This window comes from Squalius cephalus (genome assembly GCF_949319135.1).
Source record: "Squalius cephalus genome assembly, chromosome: 12".
NCBI classification, from domain to species: Eukaryota; Metazoa; Chordata; class Actinopteri; order Cypriniformes; family Leuciscidae; genus Squalius; species Squalius cephalus.
The window spans coordinates 6782602-6802477 of record NC_137133.1 but is presented as its reverse complement, the minus strand read 5'-3'; the positions used below and the strand labels follow the sequence as shown (position 1 = coordinate 6802477).

Genomic DNA, 19876 nt, shown 5'->3' with positions numbered 1-19876 from the left:
AACGTTAAATGACAAGCTGTTTTATTGCTGCGGTTGAAACACTGATTGAGCGATTGCATGAGGCATGATACATTTCGGTAAGTTGTACTGTATCTTTCAACACACCTTTTGATGTTCAAGCATGTTTTTTCATGCTATAAAATGCATTAAAGTGGAAGAGAAGACTTGCACTACGCACTGCCGCTTGAACGTCACATATAAAGGAGAACTCCGGTCAATTTTAACATTGAGCTAATTTTTTTTGTAAATTTGGAGTGCTGTCAGTACAGAGAACAACGACAAAAATCGGTGTTGCCTACACCGTGTTATCCTCTTTTTAAAATTTGCACCCTGTTGACTTCAATGGGGCAAGTTTTAAACCTGCTTTTAGCCTCTTAACTGTATAAGAAAATACAGGTATGTGCGCTGGCTGAATTAACATAATTTTTATTCATATCTTTCACATCTACTGCAGTCAGATTCACCGTGTTCACTCTGAAGGAATCACTCACATTGGCTGTGCACTTGTAATGACACATCAAGGATGTTAAGAGGCTAAAAGCAGCTTTAAAACTTGCCCCATTGAAGTCAACAGGGTGCAAATTTTAAAAAGAGGATCACACGGTGTAGGCAACACTGATTTTTGTCGTTGTTCTCTGTATTGACAGCACTCCAAATGTACAAAAAATTGACCGGAGTTCTCCTTTAACAGTGTCAAAATCGTTGCAAATAAAGTGAGCACATCACTCTAATCTTGGAGTCCTTGCACTGGCTTCCTGTCAGGTTTCGCATAGATTTTACAATTCTCACGCTTCCCTACAAGGCCTTGCATGGTTTGGCGCCACAATGTCTGTCTGCACTTTTAACTAGTGTCTACACCCCAAGGTGTGATCTCCGCTCTTACGATTCTGGTTACTGTTCCTTCAACATTGTTTACGCTCTATGGGTGACAGAGCCTTTTCTTCTTTGGCTCCAAAACTTTGGAATTCTCTTCCCACTGTGATTAGACATGCTGAATCTTCTGATGTTTTTAAATCTTCTCTTAAAACTGCATTTTTTCATGCTAGACTATACGTGATTATTCTGTTTTTTTTATAAATATGTTTTGTAAATTTGTTTTGATGTACGCTTCTATTTTTTTTCCCTATTTCAATGTATTTTATTTGTACAGTATGTTTGTGTAAAGCGCTTTAAGATGCAACTTTTAAAACCGCAGACCTGACAACCCTGGGTTAAACTATGGGTGATTCATAGGGTCAGATAGAGCCCGCTTTAACATTGCTATTTTTTAACTGTTAGTGCGTTATTGTCGCATTACCTTTGACAGCCCTAAATTCAACACGAGACAATTTCTTCACACACAAGTACAATGTTATTTGTAGTCAACAGAATGTCTAAAGTGGACCATCAAAATAAAGTGTATATAAACCAACGAACTGAACGCACAGAAAAGTGTGCTTTGCTCAGTCATTCTAATTAATGTCTGCCAAAATCCCCGCCCTTCTGTTCTGGGTTCAGACAGGGTTGGGCTCCTGCAGTCTTATTGATTTTACCCCTTATTCAATCTGTAATTATCTGCAAAAGCTCCATTACGGTGAACTTAACCCTTTCATGCACACTAATCAGATATTAAAAGGTCATTTTGGTTGGGTTCAAATGGCATAATTGTATGCCAACAAATTATGATCCAAACACCAGTATAATTCCTATATTTTTTTTAAATATTACATTTTATGTAAGAAGAAAATGACAAAATGTTAACAATTGAATACAGAAAAAGTTACTTTTCGGTTTATTACTCTTATTATAGGCTATATTTTAAATGTATTCTGTCCCCTAAAGTGAACACATTATCTAAAAATCTATCTAAAGAAATCATGCACAAAAGGTAAAAAACAATGTAACGTAAATGCATTCAATGCATTTTATCTGTCAACTTGTCTCAATTGTTCTTTTTTTTTTTTTTATATGAATGCATTTATTGAATTGACCATGAAGATGAACATGCCATTGTTAAGATGTTTTGAAGGAATCGGTAGAAACAGCAAGCACACAAATGCTCCTTTATGAGACAGAATTAACACAAAAGAAGTCTGACAATGCAAAATAGATTTCAAAACATCAGCAGTTTACCTGCGGGAAACGTTCAAGAAAGCCCAGAATCTGAATGTGGCTTTATTTTATTACTGTACTTTGTGTTGTATGCTATTATTTTACCCTCGGATTAATAATAAAAGCACAAACACTTCTAACAACATCACATCATTTAAGGGTGACAGACACAAGATAAAACGTCCTAATTGTAAATGCACAACGGCAACTTAACTGCCCTTTAAAACTCATTTAAAGTGTTATCGACAAATAAGTTACTCCTTTTGATGAACAGTCTACGACACAAAAAGCTCCACGTTGACAAGCGCAACATTACCGTAAGCCATTTGGCTGTGGTTATTAGAAACAGAGCAGAATTACACAATGTCAGCAGGCCTTATCAAAGCAATTAATCACTGCCTTGAGTGAATTACATGAAAAAGCATTCTTCTCACTCATCACATCAGACTCACAAAACACTGATGGCGGAATCTCTCATCACCTCCAATAACATCCAGCTGACAATAAACCCCCGGTCAATGTTATAATCATCGGGACCAATGATTCAGGCTGGTTCCTCTGCCTTTAAATACAGGCCCTGTCCTTCACAGCAATAGTGGAAGCATTTTTAAACAAGGTGAGGTGCATTTGCTGCAGTCCAGTTTTGTGCTTCGTCTGGTGAAATGGTACAAACACCCTCATTAGGGCTGACACACCGGCATCCTCCGAGGGCGCCCGGGAAAATTGACAGGCTCATTACCGCAAGTCTCCTTGAGTGCAGAGATTGTGTTTAAGGAGAGATGACAGTTCTATTTACCCAGAGTGCCTCCGCTTTACCTCCACTCTCACACGGCGAGGAAAACACCGCTGATATGGGGATTTAGTGTTTAAAGGTAGGCATTGTACTAAGCTGCTCTTAATATGGCACACTAGAATATGCTATAAGCCTTTGGGATTGTTAGCGCATGTTAATTGACACATGCAGGGACTTGTGGCCCCTCTTTTATCCACTGTATTCAAACTCTCATGAATCTGACAGAGTGCTCTCTCCTCTTTAAGGAACCCATCCAGTGTGGTCTGAATTCTTGGGAGCCGCTGCACTTATATTTGATAAGCGGGTAAAATACTGTTCAAGAGAACCACTGTGATCGTTAGGACCCTGTCACTCACATGAGAGAAAGAAAGCTCAACAGACATCCCCTTCTGAATGAGATAAAGCAAGCATCTGTTTGAATGATCTCATTGAAAGCTCACTGGAATGAACCACCTCTGGGTTAATGAGGCTCGGCATTCCCAGACGAGTTTCTGTAAGACAGCTGGTAGAGGAGTAATTCCCAGCCATGGATGGATGGATGGAACGATAGATAAAACGATAGATAGAAAGACAGAACGATAGATAGAATGATACAGACAGATGGACAACACAAATAGAAAAAGTAAATGGATAGCCAACTGAATGCAAATTTGCAGTAATTACATACAATAACTTTACCCACACATTTATGGATTTATATGCAACAATGTTGCTGCCGACCTGTTTGCCAGAAGTCATTTTCACATTAGGTAAAATAGGTAAAAGGTACATGTTGATTGAATGTGATTAGAATAAAACTTAATACGCCAGATAAATACAAGAAAATGTCAAATATATTTCTTCAAGGTTAAGTGGATTATCAATAAGTAATTGAAGATCAGAAGACTGGAGTCATATGGCCACCATCATCCTGCACAAACTAACCAGCAGAAGCTTACTTCATCTTACAGTACACTCACATCTTTACAGTACACTCACATCTGACAGTGGAGAAAGGAAGCTGAGTCAGATCCGTGGGGTGGATTTTGCAATCAGTCGTTAAAGGCATTAGGATCATTATTCTTCAACTGAGAGTGGAGACACACTTAAAAGACATTATAATGTATACATACAAAAAAGACATGTGCATCTGAAAAGCAAAATATGAATTAGTGCAACAAATAGTTTGATTTTTTTTTTATTATTGCTCAATTTAGTATGCAACGCATGGCACACGTGCATTTAACAGCAATTTACAGTCTCATCAGATTTAATCTGCTGTGTTAATTTTGGCTTAGGGCCAGGTAACATTTGTACAAGTGGCCTAATATGAGAAAGAGTAGGAGAGGGTCACTTATCCTTTTGCTGTTTAAAAAAAACAACTCCAATTTATTCAAGAGGGAAAATATGCTTCACAGTTTACATCTTTATTTTATTTATTTGCTTTGTTTTTATTAGAGGCCAATTATATAGAGGCCATTTTGTGCATTACAATTAATTTTTCTAAGTGGCTCCTCTCCATTATACAGTCGCAGTGAGTAGCTAGCTAAAAGTAGTGAGGCAACTAACTTTTTTAACGTAATTTTATCCATTCAAATTTTTGATTTGTTCATTCATTCAAAAACTCAATGTTTCTGTGCCATAGATTTTTGGCTTTAATCAAATGATAAATTCATCAATGGTCACATGTTAAGAAAATATATAATGTCCCCTTAAGAAGGACTGTCGTGATCGGGGTAGCTTGCATTTTTTAAGTATCCCAATAACACTGGAATATGCCTTAGCAAAAATATTTCTGAAGTTTAGATTTGAAAGTGTGTGTAAGAATTGTTCCCATGCACCAAAAAATATATTACTCCCAGAAGAGATAAGCACCACAGCAGCAGCAACCATGTGTAAAGCATAAAGCTGTGTGCGAGATTGCATGTGTGTGTTAGAGAGAGAGAGAGAGAGAGAGAGAGAGAGCGGACACAGAGTGTAGGAAAGCGACAGGAAGACAAGTGAAGAAGAAAGACAGAAAAAAAATAATGTTTGTGCATCAGTGTGACAAAAATTGAGAGCAATGGAGAATATGTGAATGCCTGTGCATAGTAGAAAATAAAGAGACAGAAAAGAGGAATAGGGGAAGATGAAATGGCCAGCTGAAATTTTGCAGAAAGAGTGAAAATGTGAACAGGCTTGTCATTTATTTCAGTATGATGGGCTAATGAACAGTGGCTGTCATTTGAGATGGATTGTACCGTGTCCAGGTCTTAATAGAGCCCACAGACGGAGGAGAGGGTGAGATTTATAAAAGCTATACTTATCTCTTGTGGGCAGAGCATCTGCTCAATCTTGCTTTGTTTTTTTTTTTGTTTTTAAATGCGCATGGGCATATGCCACGCGTTCACACTGAAAACTGGAAGCATATGGACGTGGTACAGACAGACCTCAAGTGATTTGATGTCTCCAGTCCACAACAGAAGCTCAGCCTGGGCTTGCCCCACTTTGTTGACATGTAGCTAAAGCAATAAAAAGGTGTGAAGCACACCAATATGCTCATATTTAATATATTACAGATGACATTGTTATTAGGCCTGTCAAAGCTAACGTGTTAATGTATGCAATATATTTAACACAATAACTTGTACGCAAGTAAGTTTGTCAACCCTCATTTTGTTCCAAATTTGTACAACTTACTTTCTTCTGAACACAAAAGGTTGGCATAAAATTATCTTTTTTTCTAGAAAAATCTCAAATATTTTCACATTTAACATTTCTCAAAATATATTTTGTGCTGTAAAGAATACAATAAGTTTGGAATTACATGAGGTTGAGTAAATAATGATAAAATTCATTTTTTAGGTGAACTATCGTTTTAATGCATTAAATGTGCCTTCATATGACTTTAGAAATGATATATTTAAGTCTGTTCTGTATGATTTCTGAAAACTGACTGGCACCATGAAAGCTTATTTCTATATCTCGCAACTGCAACTTTATTTACATTTATTCATTTAGCAGACACTTTCATCTAAAGTGATTTACACAAAGTGAATCTCTCAAAATGACTTTATTTCTCATAACTGCGCCTTTATACCTCACAATATGACATCTCTCACAATTGCAACTTTTCTCTCATAATTGTGAGTGACTATATCTCACAGAGTCACTTCATTCCTTATTATCCTTATCCTTTAAGATGTATTTCACAATGACAACATCATTCATAGAAAATGTAAAAGGAATGGTTCAGCCATTATACTCGCATTCATTTCTTTCCAAACCTGTATGACTTTTTTCCTCACTGGAATATAAAAGATGTTTTTTTAAAAAGCCTAAAAAACAACAACCATACAAACATTCCCCTATACAAAGAAAGTCAATGGGGTCCAATGTTATTTTGGACCCCATTGACTTTCATTATAGGACAAAAACAGCACAACGTTATTCAAAATATCTTTTATATTCCACAGAAAAAAAAAAATCTGTCATACAGGTTTAGAACGACATCTAGGTGAGCAAATTATTGATTTTTTATTTTTATTAGTGAACTATCCTTTTAATGCAAATGTCAGTAGAGGACTTTATCAGCGGCAATTGCATCTTATTAAATAGTTTTGTTTTTTTAATTGAAATGCACAACTCTCATCTAAACTATTAAAAAACCACTCACTGCACACGTTCCAAAGACAGGCCTGTACTTTCATGTCACAAAACAAATGAACACAGAAATCTGAAGGCGGTTCTGCACATTTTCTTCTGTCTCCCTTAGGTTTTCTTCACAATGGACAATGGACTGCAAAAGCATCTTAATGAGCTCTTAAACTGTCCCACAGCTGTCTTCATCAATCATTCATGCACACAGACACACACAAATTTACAGAGATGCGCCCTTCAATGCCACCCTCTAATCCTGCCATCCCACACTTCAATTATTTATCCATCACCCAGCCTGGCTTTCTGGCACTTTCTTTGTGATTACAACACTTGTCTCTGCGGCGTGACTATGTTAGACAGTGCAGTAAAGCGGTGCTCTGACCATGTTGAACCAACCTGGATTAAATGCACAAGGAGCTCAAATAGGTTTGATTAGAATAAAACTAATGTAAACTGAGGTTACTGCTTTTGTTCCTGTATTAAACAGGAAGGTCCCAGGTGGCTGGCATACAGAATGCCATCGAGGTGCAGGCTGTGACTTAGTGTGGATGGTTAAAATGCCAAGGGCAAGGGTTTCATTATAGCTATGCTAATCCTTCAATGCTAAATGCTGTTCAGATAGCCTCGCCTTTAATAAATACAACATCAAATGTCACTATCAATCCTCTTCACCTATATCCCCATTTTCTGCTCCCTGTTTCACCTTTTCGTCCATATTTAAAAAGAAGAGCAGCCCACTGGGACTTGATTGCAGCAGCTCACCAATTCAAATAGCAACTGGCCTTATCGGTGTCTGCCAGTTGAAACACTTAAAAGGGAGTGTGTCAGAAGAGACATTCATAATCAAGGGTACTGCATTCTGGATCACTGAGGCTTTGAGTTTCTGTTAGATAAGAGAAGCATTTCGCTCACAGCCAATACACTGACTGCAACACATCATCAATCCGTCTACATGACTTATGGGAACAAAGATCCTCTGCGTCAATCAGCCACAACAAAAAAAGACCCAGGCTCATCTGCTATTCCTCACTGAGGTTACAAGATGTAATATCACAGGCCTAAATGAGTTGTACCCTAAAGGCTCATTCACAAGAACCAAGAACAGGGGTCACCGACCTTTTGACATTAAGATCTATTTTAAAACTGTCATATCATCCCATGGGGAAAAAAACTGGACACCGTTTTTCCCAGCATGCACCACCACGTGTATAAATCATGCAAATTACTGCTCACTGTTTACTGTTTTTGGCTTTATTTGTTCTGGTAACAGAACATCTAATTTATACAATGTATTATTCTAAAAGCGCAAACAGCAAAATAAAGTAGACTGAACTACATCACTGCCATGTGGGACTCACTAGTTACTTTCACAGCAGTTTCTTATCTAGCTTATTTGGCCTCTATACTGCTCAAAACTAAAAAGCTGTGTGAGAATCAGGATGAATTACTGTAGTATTTTGGCATTCAAATGTGAGGTAATTTTACATTGTTAACAAACAGATTTAATATTAATCTTCCTCACTCTTGAGCCAAAGATTACCCCACATGTGACACCTGACCTACTGAGAAGAGCTGAGGGAGGAAAGGATTGAGGTACTGTAAGCATCTAGTTATGCAAAAAACACCTCCAAACCAGACCAGAAATGTGTGAAGTTGGTATTAGAGCGAAAGGTTTTTAAGTATCCATTAAAGGTGCAGTAAGCGGACATTTTAAAAACACTGTTGAAAGTGGATTGGACTGAGCACTACAACAAACTTGTAGCCAATCAGCAGTAGGGGGCGTGTCCATTCATGATGGGGGAGAAGAGAGGGAGCAAGAGGGTGATGTGAAGACTGTAGAAAAAGAGATGGCTTAGAGACATTACAAAAGAGAAAAGGGCAGAAGAATATCAATGGAAATAAAGGGTTATGATCAGGCAAGAACTTTAGGAGGACCCATGTAGCTTTCCAGCGCTGAAGAGAGCTAAGCGGGACGGCCTGAAAACAGATGCCGAGGTTGCATTGTTTCTGCTCCATATGCGAGTAACATTGGTTTTGAGTGTCATTAGCTACATTTACATGGACGCGTTTTGCTTCAATCTGAATGAATTCATTCCGATTGATGAATCCGAACGTAGTGTTTACATGAACGCTAAAAAAGTGATCGGGTTGATGTGCTCATTTATGTCACAAGCTTCTGACCAGATTTAATCTTTTGACATGCGCACACTGCACGAATATAGAGTTTCCCCGCTGTTGTTGCATACTAACCATCCTCCTTTCTTTGTTTTAAAAAGCAAACTTAATATTTATCTATTTCGCGTCCTAATTATGCGATGACAAGCACATGAACCATTGAGCCGTGCTGCTTGTATTTATCAAGTAGTAAAGCGTCCCTTCCCGTGGCCAAAACTGTGTCGTCTGCGGATGAGAGTCTGAAACGAGGACTGTCCTGCTCCACTTCACAGACGATGAGTGGTAAGAGAATTTCAGAATGACAGGACACTCATTTATGACACTTTATTCATCATGAAGAGTGTTTACATGTCCTCTCGGTCGGATTACAAAAGGAATAAACCACCCCTTACAATCCAAATGAAATTTTAATCAGATCTGGCCAATTCATTCCGATTGACGTGGTTACATGTTACTTTTTTATTCCGATTGTGCTACTGGTCCGATTACAATCGGATTTTAGGGTCCATGTAAACGCAGCTAGTGTTTATCTGGAGCTGGTGTGCTGCTGGCGGCTAACAACAAACTAGCTTGTATATACTCTTGTGTACTGTATGTTGATTTTTTTTGCTTCCTTGTCATTCGTTTGTCATCTTCGCTTTATTTTTCACAAAGCATTATTTTGCTGCACTTCAGCTATGATAAAGAGACATCCACTCAAGTGGCTTCCTGCTAGTGTCTTTGACGAGCAGCAGTGTAGTCTGGGTAAAGTTCACATTATTAATAATGGTATAATGAACGGCACCTGTTGCCAGTCTTTTGACCTGACCAACCTCTTCAGTCTCTCTTCAAAGTCATGGATCTTAATTACAAAAAAACCAATAGCCTCTTCATTACCCAATAACACAGTTTAGTCTTGGGACAATTTTGCTAGGAGACTGGTAAGCATGAAGAAAGTCCTGAGAATTCCATGAAAAAAATGACATTTTATACTGGAAACCCCCTAGAAACACTCTAGTAACCAATCAGAATACATTTACTGAACAGTTTACATTACTGTGTAGCCTATATTTCAAAATGATACAAACTCTACACATCAAATATCTGCTGAGTGCTGAGACATGCTGTTTGGTGAGATTCATTGCCTAACCTTTAAGAAAATGTGTGTGTGCGCTATCTTTTTAGACAATAAACCGTTAGATAAATTAAGAACCAGGTGCTCTTTTGAGAAGGTGAATTGAAAGTACAGGTGTATCTTTCTATTGTTCCGAGGAGCCTTCAATCCAAATCTTTACGCCTAATGCGTGAGGCTTGGCTCGGCTCATAACGGATTCACAAGAAGTGGTCTGTGCACACCCATAATATGAATAGGTCTTCATGCCATTTTCATAGAATGGCTGCCTTTGAAATGGCCGCCTTCATTATGCTTGTGAAATAACACCTTGGAAAGTAGGGCTCTGGCTCTTTTTAACTGCAAATGATGTGATTGTTTCAGCATTCAATAACCTTCATACATCCTTATGCTAATGTGGCCCAATAGCGGATTGTCCAGACAAAACCGCGTGGTGCAACAATATCAGCATCTGTTCTTATTCCAAGCCTAAGCACCACAACAACCGAGGATGCTGATTCTAATCTCATAGTGAAATTAAAGGGATGGTCCACATATGGAAATTAAAGAATGTTGGTCACCAGTTTCAGTTCCCATAGCTGTGTTCAACTTCATTCAGCGGTGTGCAGACCGATTGGCATTTGACTTGAAGCAGTGCATGCAGGTTAGAAGTGTTTTAAGCGGCAAATCTCGCCGATCAGTCTGTGCAGTGCTGCATGAAGTCAAACCCACCTATTGACTTCAATTGTACTTTTTGTCAGTATAATGGAAGTCAATTATATTCCTCCAAGATTCTTCAAAATATCTACTTATGTTCCACAGAACAAAGAGAGTCGTGCCGGTTTAGAACAACATGACGTGGACTATCCTTCAATTTTGATAGCTAGCCTATTAGGTGAAAGAGTTTCCTATTATGCCCTTTTATGAAGTCTTGATTTTGTTTTTGGGGTGTCCTAGAATATGTTTTCACGCTTGATTGTTCAAAAAACTAATTATTTTTCACATATTTTACATTATAGCTCCCCTTTCCCCAGTCTGGCTCGAACACGCCGATTTCAATAAAGCCCTTCTTTCCGAAATACAAAATGTGCTGTGATTGGTTAGCTGGCCCAGTGTGTTGTGATTGGCAATTGTTGTGAAAAGCGAGAGCTTACAAAATCAGAAAACAAGCTGTTCTCTATAAAATGTGCAGCACACAGGTTATAAATGTTCAGGTACAGTGTTTAAAATAAATGTTAACCACCAAGTTCGTCGGCCTTAGGAAGGTCAAAGTTCCATGAGTTTTGGAAAAGGGGTGGATAAAACAGCATCTCTTCGACATAGCCACAACATTGTCTTCTTTTATGCAGCTCAGCCAGGCCTCACACATTTCTTTTTGCATATTCCGTGGGCGGAGATTATTTAAATGAGTAACATTGTGACAAAAATCTTGTTGTAGTCCAAACGAGTCGTTCGTTGTAGTTCTTGAAAATGGGATTCTGTTAAATTAAATATCTCCCTTTGGAGTGGACTTTGAGCTTTGTAACCTTCCATATCTTTTTTTATGCTCAAACAGCAACATTACAAACTAACTAAAGTTAAAAAAGTGAAAAAGCATAATAGGACCCCTTTAATATGGTACAATAATTGATTTGATTTTTATAAATATTCATATGAGGAATTATAAAGTAATGCACCTCGTCTATTCCAGCCAATCCACATATATTGTAAAACAGAGATTAGGATGCTAGCTCCACCCCCATCCTGAATGCCCTGGAGCGTTCCGCCGGGATACATCATGTCATGACAGCCCTTCAAAGCCCCAGCAGATCAATAACTAAATGACTCTTTTTGTGTGCAAACAAACAATCAAAGGGTGAGAAAAACATTGCCAGAGCTGCTAAAGCCCTGAAATATAGCCATTTGGGGATGAAGACAGGAGCTAACACGCCCAAAACAGTAAGGATAAAACATGAGACCTTCCTCTGACCTCAAATGAAACTGTATAATTGCTTACTCAAGGGTTTAATTCAGTGCAGTGACTTCCTTGAACACCCCTAAAACAGTGCAAGAGAATATCTGAAAGTGGATCCAAATCCCTGCCACTTCCCCAAATCCCTTTCAACAAATTGTGTACAAATTCAGCATTCTATTTCAATACCAAACTCATGCATGTGCTCGCTAGTACCAAAAGCCAGACAGGAGCCTTTAGCTGGATGCCGCATCTGAGGATAAAGAGGGAAACATAAATTGATTGTGTGAAGCACCAAACAAAATTTGCAGATTATTTTATGTGCAGAGGCAAAATGCTGTTCATTTGAAGGATGGCGAACTCTATTATCTGTCATAAACTAATTGGTTAAGTGTAGTCTGGCTATCACCAGAACAAGCTCAAGCGACTGAGGCATCGAGCGATTTTTGTAGGTTGTACAAAAAAACCCCAAAAAAACATGAAAGTGAGTGATTCCCCACTCGAGCAATTTGTTTGCTAAACTAAAGAAGCCATTGAGCATCTTCGAGAGGTTAAAAGGAATTGGATTGGATTAAACCCGCCAATAGTGTGCCAGGTGGATAAGCCAGTTTGTGATTGGTCCACGCAAATTTGTAACAGAAGCAGGATAGAAGAATGTCCCCAGTCTAGGCTAAGTGTAGAAAATACCACAAAGAAATACTTGCCCAAATAAGTTCAACAGAGCTTGAAAGAAATAATTAACAGAGCTGTCAGAATTCACACAAACACTCAAGGACAAACCTGCTCACACACATAAGCAAAAACACAAGAACAAAGCAATTATGGGGCACCAGTCCTTTCCGTCTGCTTGTGTGAAGTGGTAATGAGGAGCATATTAAGTTACTGTACTGCTGTTTTATAATAAGTCATCTCAATGCATCTATCCATCTACTACAGTACAAGAACGCATAGCTATTCTTCAGTGTTTCCACACTGCACGTTATACCATTACCCTCTCTTCATTTTCATGCTAAATAAAATATGGAGAGAGACATTTTTCACTATGGTTGTTTCTATTCGAGCCAAAAATGGCCACTGTAGCGCAGACTATGGATGACAGTAATTAATTACAGCTGAATATGGTATGATAATAGGCCTGACTGATATAATTAGCTTCAAGAGCCCCCAAAGTATATTTCTGCCCACCTGGTTCATCCTTTATACCTGTAATTAAAAAAAGATCATTTGGGAAAGATTTGCTTTGTTGCCTTTGATTAGATCTAGCAACGTTCATCATGGTTTTTGTCATGGTCTCTCAACAGGACATGGTAGCGGAAAACCACATGAAAATGCGAAATGGTGGTTGTCTAATTTTTCCAATGCAAAGGTTGCAAGGAGGAGGCCTGACCAAGAAAATTGATTTACTGAAATCCTCACACTGTTCTGTGACCACTTAAACTCCAGATCTAAAACCCAATTAGCATAACTCTGAATATTAAAAGTGCCTGCTGAATGGAAAATAATTTACTTTCATTCACGAGTATCATAATCATACAATATTTAATTCTTTACAGTAAGTCTTTTTGATGGTAAATTGGCCTATCAATGTTTTTTTTTATATATACAGTATAAAAAAAAGCTAAAATAAAAATGATAGGTGTTCAGTAATAGAGTTTAGCTCTCTGGTCCGGGAACTTTGTGTGTGTTCTTGTAATGTAATATATTTTTTAACTCAGAAGTCACTTGGGTCGCACTTTTATATTTTTTAACTCAAAAGTCACTTGAGTCGCACTGTTATATTCCCTCCGTTCAGACAGTCACGCAGATCTATGGCTACCTGCAAATCATTGGCTCAGTTCCCTCAAAACAAAATGAACAAAGCTTCAGTGGTTCCCAAGTCAGCCATGTTTTCCTGAGATGAGCGGACAGGAAAATTGCCTGAGCCTTAGCTGTAAACATGAAAGTGAGACATAAATCCTGTGTAAAATATTTGTCAGTTATCTTCTGCTAGAAAACTCCACTTGATACAAATGCCACAGCATGCCAGACTCCAATACTGTCTGGCTAATTTATTATTTCGCTGTTGGTTATTCCAGTTCTGACATAGTGAGCCCATAGCAGTCTTGAGTGAGAAATCTCTTCTGTCGGCATCTAGCTGCAATCAACAAACCTACACGGGCCACTGACTAAATAATTTATGCCCGTTTCAAAATTACAAAATGAGCATACAAAGAAAGGTTAAAAGGTCCATGCACTGTTCAGTCATAAAACGACATCAATAATAGAACCAAGGAAGACAAGTGAAACTGACAGTGATTTAAAGGGCATCTCAGGTCAGCACAGAGCTGGTGACACTTGAAATGTGACAGGAGAAATAAACATTCCTCTGTATCCATCCCTCTGCCTGATTAATTCACCATTCCAATGTACAGAACTGTTACAAGGATCTCTCTCTTCCCTAATTATTATAAGTACGTCCATTTATTTACATAGAAATCTTTTGTAACATAAATGGCTTTACTGACACTTTTGATCAACCTAATGTGTCCTTGCTAAAGAAAAGTATTAATTGAATGATAGTGTATATCTTTCATTATATTATAGCAACATTTCTCACAAGAAAATTTAAATGCACTGACAGCTAGGCTTGCACATGCCAGAGATGAGGAACAGCATGGGAAAAGATATTGGAAGAACAGCTTTCCATTCTAATTGTTGTTTTGGGGGAGGAATCGGCAGATACATTTCTGCAGAGGCATACAAACAAATCCACATATCTCGCTAGATAAAGCTGCCCTGGGAACTGTCATAAGAAACAAGATCCAAAGAATATTACGTTTATATATTACAATAAAGCCTTGAAGGTTGCCAGAGAAAGTCAAATGCACAGAACAACTCGAAAAACAACTGCCCCAACAGAATTGTTGATAAGCGTGTCAGATTCTCACTTATTTCTGCACTTATTTGTGAATATAGTGGATGTCAGTGATACAGACTAACCTGGAGGCATTTTGTCTCATTATATTACATCAGAAACAAATAATAACCCCCCATACAGTCAATATGCTTGATTTTAAAGCATTTTCTCTGCCTTTTAAGAATCAGGAAAAATAAGAGTAAAAGACAACCTACTGGTAGTGGCCATTAGTGTTGAGGAAAGTTACTTTTAAAAGTTACTCCCCAAAAAAGTAACTAAATGCATTAGTTACTTTTTATGGAGACGTTATGCTACTTTTGTATTATTTTTTCTCACCAGGGCTGGGCTCTAGACTAAAAGTTCTATTTTTCGCAAATGTAAAGGCTCTTTCACACCAAAAGTGAAATGAATAAGCCTCAGGCTAAAGGAAATGCAAATTAACACGTGTACAGTAGAGGGTGCAGCTAAAAAATAAAATTAAAAACTTTCAGCTGTGCTGTCATTCTGGATTGGTGCAGAATAAGATGCAGGAGGAGAAAGTTAAACACTCTTACTTCAATAAAAACTAAAAAATGAAACATAAATGTGATGTTCATCTAAAAGTCATTTTTGTTTAGTATGGTTGAACTGGATCATTGAAGATCAGCAGGAAAGATATTGGTTAAAAGAGATTAAATACATATTACATATTCATTTTTTGCAGGTTTGCATAATATTCTGTGTTTGCATTTCAATGTTTTTATTCATTTTGAGGAATACTGATTATGTTTTTGTGCCAGTGAGTTAAGTCAATGCATGCAGGTGTCAGTCAGTAAATTGGAAAACAAAGTAACTTGCATTAGCTATTTGAAAAAAGTAACTATATTTTGTTGTAAATTTAAAAATAAAGCATTACTTTACAAGTTACTTGAAAAATGTAATCTGATTACATAATTTGCGTTACTTGAAATGTGTTACCCCCAACACTGGTTGCCATACAACTGTTATTCCATGTGCAGGGGGAAAATGTATTTTTCAAGCCGTAAGAACACAGCATGTGCTCATGCACCATAACAGATCACACTGAGGTTGCTGTCAGCTTCAGAAAGGTTGACAGAGTTGCATATTGGGATGAAAAAGGTATCTACAAGCCAGTGAATACTCTCTCCCATAATCTCATCCTCTTTCTCTGCATTTCTCACACATTGTAATGATGTTCATCCCTTGGGGCTTCGCATGTTCTCCTTAATGGGTAAATTCATCAAAGTCAGTCCTGTCTCGCTGCGCATCCAGGTTAATTGTGTCTGTTTACACATGCATGCGCTCTCTTCTCCTCTTAAACCAGAACAAAACTCAGATGAGGTGCGTACCAAGACACAACACCCACTACAACAGTATGCAAAAGAACACAGTCAGCCATCACGACATGGGTCACAGCGAGAGAGAAGGACTGTGGACTCATTTTCTTCCAGAAGAGAGACTTCCATGCCATCTCTCTAGACGGTGTTTGTTTGTTTCTACACAGAAGAATGACAATCACTATGAACTCATGCTCATGCCCTAGGGACACTGGGCATTTCTTCCATGTGCCTAGAGCATATTGTGAGCCATCTGGTGCCTATCTCATATCCCTGTGAGGTAGTAAGCGACCAGAGGAACGGCAAGCTATCAATCAAACAGCCAATGAAATCATCTCATTGCAGGTCAGTGGTCTCCATCCAATATAAGTTCCACACCGATCCGACTGACAGCTGTAATCAAAACTAGACATTTTTTCTTCCTGTTCACCACACCCACATCTTAAGTGCCCCATGTCATAAGAAGTACTAAGATCCACTGATGTACATTAAAGAACTGTACAGCCTAAAAGCCTGTTGATACTTTTTATTCAAACATTGGAGTCCAAAACTGGTCTATTATTATCAACATATTACCTGTTATGCTATTTATTAAATGTATAGAGAACACTGCAAAACTTTAAATAAGTCTTTTTTGGTTTGACTTCCAGTTCGTTTCACTTGTTTTTAAATAGTTTATACTTAAAACAAGTGCATACACTCATTAAATGTATTCTCAACATTCTCAGAAAATAAAATAAGTCTTAATAACTAATGGTTTGCTTCTCTACAAGTTGTCTTGTTTCAAGGAATTTCGAAATTTGTACTTTTTTACACTTTATACACTATAAAGTGTAGTAATATCAACACCATTCAGTGCCATGGATTCTTCTCAAAAACATTTAATTTAGATATACTCAACAAAGGGTCTCCAAAGAATGATTAGTATCAAATTTGTTTGCGTCTTATTCGCTTAAACTTAATGGTGCACACTCCACCACAATGTTTCTCTAGCAATTTGTCAATGACTCCAATCTCACTGCTGTTGGGCTCAATATCTCTGCGCCAACTTGAGCTGACTATTTCCACTCAGATAGAAACAAATCATTTGGCATCAAATACGCTTCACTTGGTTTTCCATAAAAGACTTGGTTGTAAGAGGTCCCTGCCTAACCGGTCAAGCAGAAAGATGTCACAAAGCAAGTACAGTAAATAAGAACAGTTTCTACAGAAAGAAACTGATGTTTATAGAGATGTTTGGGAATGCTAGCACTATGAAATTCATCACTCCCTGACAGTTATTTTCTCCTCTGAGATCAGAATTCGTCTTAAACGCCACATGATCGAATACGACAAACTGGCATGCAAATGTAAGTCTCTTTCTCTCATGAAACGTTTATAACTTTAAAGGTAGGGTAGGCCATTTTGTTATAAACACTTTGTTATACTGGTTGAAACTCTCTTCACATCCTGATAGTAATCAATAATGAAGTGATCTAAATTATTTATTTTTTTTACATATATTTTCCGTGGAAGTCTCAGGACCAAAATATTTTCGTCCAATCATTGCATTCAGTCCGAATGCATGTCAATACCGTAATTACAAGATGGCAACCCGTGACGTTCTACCCGGAGCTGTTAACGTACTCTGACTTGGATTTTTGCATTTCTGTCAACACTATCAACGCCGAAATGAATCTACAGCAGTCATATTCAATTATATGAATTGGCACAAGAGCTCCGAAATTCATTTACGTTCATTATTATGTAATGTTATGTGCCTTGAGACATAAGATAATTTAACGCTGTCTCACGCTTTGCAGAGTCTGCTGTGTGCGTTAATGTGTTTTGAAGGAGGCACGGCTTTGGGAGCATTCTGAAGGGAGGGTGGGATCTTATGCTTTCAAAGCTAGCTCGCTATTGCTAGCCTCTCCGAAATTGCCTATCCTACCTTTAAATGTAGGAGCAGAGGTTTACCAAAATAGCCAGAGTTGGGATAAGAAATGTACAGCCATAAATTCTTTACATTATAAAGGAACAGTTTGTGTTTTCTATCTGCTTCCAAGCAGACACTTTCACATAGATCAGGCAACTTCTATTTATTAAAATTGACCAAAGGGTCAGGAAGGGAATGAAATATTCTATACACAGAGAAGCTGAATAAATATCAAGGGATAACAATGCACCAGCAAACAGACAAAAACTCATTCAAATTCAAATCCAGTACTGAGCAATATTCATGACTCTATGTGTCTGCCTTGCCCTCATTGTATATATATTTGCTGACCGAATTTTTTACGCTTTCAAGCATTAACTTGCTGACAAGACTTTAAAGATGGCAAATCCAAAGCATATAAAATGTAAAGGCAAAGCAGCAGTACCTTCCTGTAAGCAATCATGTTGGGTGAGTCGTCATCTGGGTCAGCCACGCCCACTGCACCTTGGTCCTGAGAGGCCTGAGCCATTCTTGGTCTCTTGATCTCTCTTTCTGTCTCTGTGGGGAAAGGACAGAACAGAAGACAGATCAGTCATACAGAATTCCAGTGTGCCAGCCAGACAATTAATTAAATATTTACAGTTGTTTGTGTAAAAGTGAGCTAAAGCACAAGCAAATATTCTCAATGAAAAATGTCTTAAATTTTAGTATGTTTCTCACAATACTATCGAAGACTTGGAATAAAACAAATAAAGCCATAGACTAATTTATGATGCTTTTTATCTCTTTTGGAGCTTCAGTTGTTCATATTCACTTTCATACACTCTAAAAGGTAATTCAGGGGACCTGTTACCACAACTTAAATTCTAAAAATTCTAATTTATTGTTGCAAACATTATTTTATCGAGTTCTGTTGATATAATAATGCTGATCATTACATCAACTTAATATAGTCTGTAATTTAAACTCAAATGTATGCGTTAACCGCCTTTTTTGTTATTAGGTTGTATAACGTAATGAAATTGTATTGATAACTTTGGAAATTAGGCAGTGGATTTCTAGTTCCCAGTATGCTTTGCATAGGACTGGATAAGGATAACAAATGTTGGAATGAAGTGTTCATTTATTTGTTTTTAGTGAAGGGAAAGACCTGTTTGAGTTTAATTCTGTAATGTAGAAGTTTTTGTGGTTACCATTGTGGTGAAGAGTAGATACATGAAGGTAAACACTACATTGACTCTATAAGCAAAGACTGCGCTAATGCCAGTGACAAGTAATATCTAACTTGTTCATTAAATATACATGTTAAATAAGTTATGTTAGCATGTGCTGTGATAGCTGTTGATTTGAACTGAAATAGATACAGTCAACTGGTTCCAGGGCTACAAAGCTAGTAGTTGAAACGACTTAATTTTTTTGAGTAATCAACTTAAAAATCTGTGTTTATGCTACAAATTATTAAGTTCCTCTAACTCAATGTAGCTTGTTGGTTGAACATAAATTCAATCAAAGTTGTCATAACTCAAAAACATTGATGCAAACTGTTGCGTTAATTTTTTTTTTTTGTTGAGCCAACACATTATTTTGTGTAGTGTGAGAAAAAAACAACAACATTTGGACATACATAAAAACTAAAGAAAGAAAGTCACGCATCAGGGTTTATTGTAATCAGGGGTCTCAAATCTTGTTCACTTTCATGCATTCAATTCGAACATGTTGATGATACATATGAGAACCAATGACATTCTTGCAGAATTTCTTGTTCTCCTCCTTATGTGTTGTACTTGTACAGTATGTGTCAGATTTTAATGGGAGTGGAAATTTTCAATAAACTATGACTCAAATTTCAGACTATTAGTTGCACAAACTTCAGATGGCTTCAGAAAATTCAGAATATAGCAGACAATTCATGTAAACTTCCTTTTTTGACCTTATATTTAATGTAAGAGCAGTCACGGCCTTTTAACTCAAATGTGTGCGGCTTCCTGTATTGTTCACTTCCAGTTATTT

General features: G+C 37.6%; 1 protein-coding gene across 8 annotated transcripts in view; it reads right to left on the bottom strand.

Annotated features, from left to right (window-relative positions):
* The window catches only part of rgs6 (regulator of G protein signaling 6), a 73359-nt gene that overhangs the window by 45601 nt on the left and 7882 nt on the right, over positions 1-19876 (bottom strand). For all 8 annotated transcript variants that reach the window (XM_079887663.1, XM_079887661.1, XM_079887660.1 and 5 more), the window contains one exon: positions 18312-18424. In XM_079887663.1, coding sequence (XP_079743789.1) covers positions 18312-18395 — 84 coding nt within the window. In that variant the 5' untranslated portion in view covers positions 18396-18424. The remainder of the gene's footprint in view (positions 1-18311; positions 18425-19876) is intronic.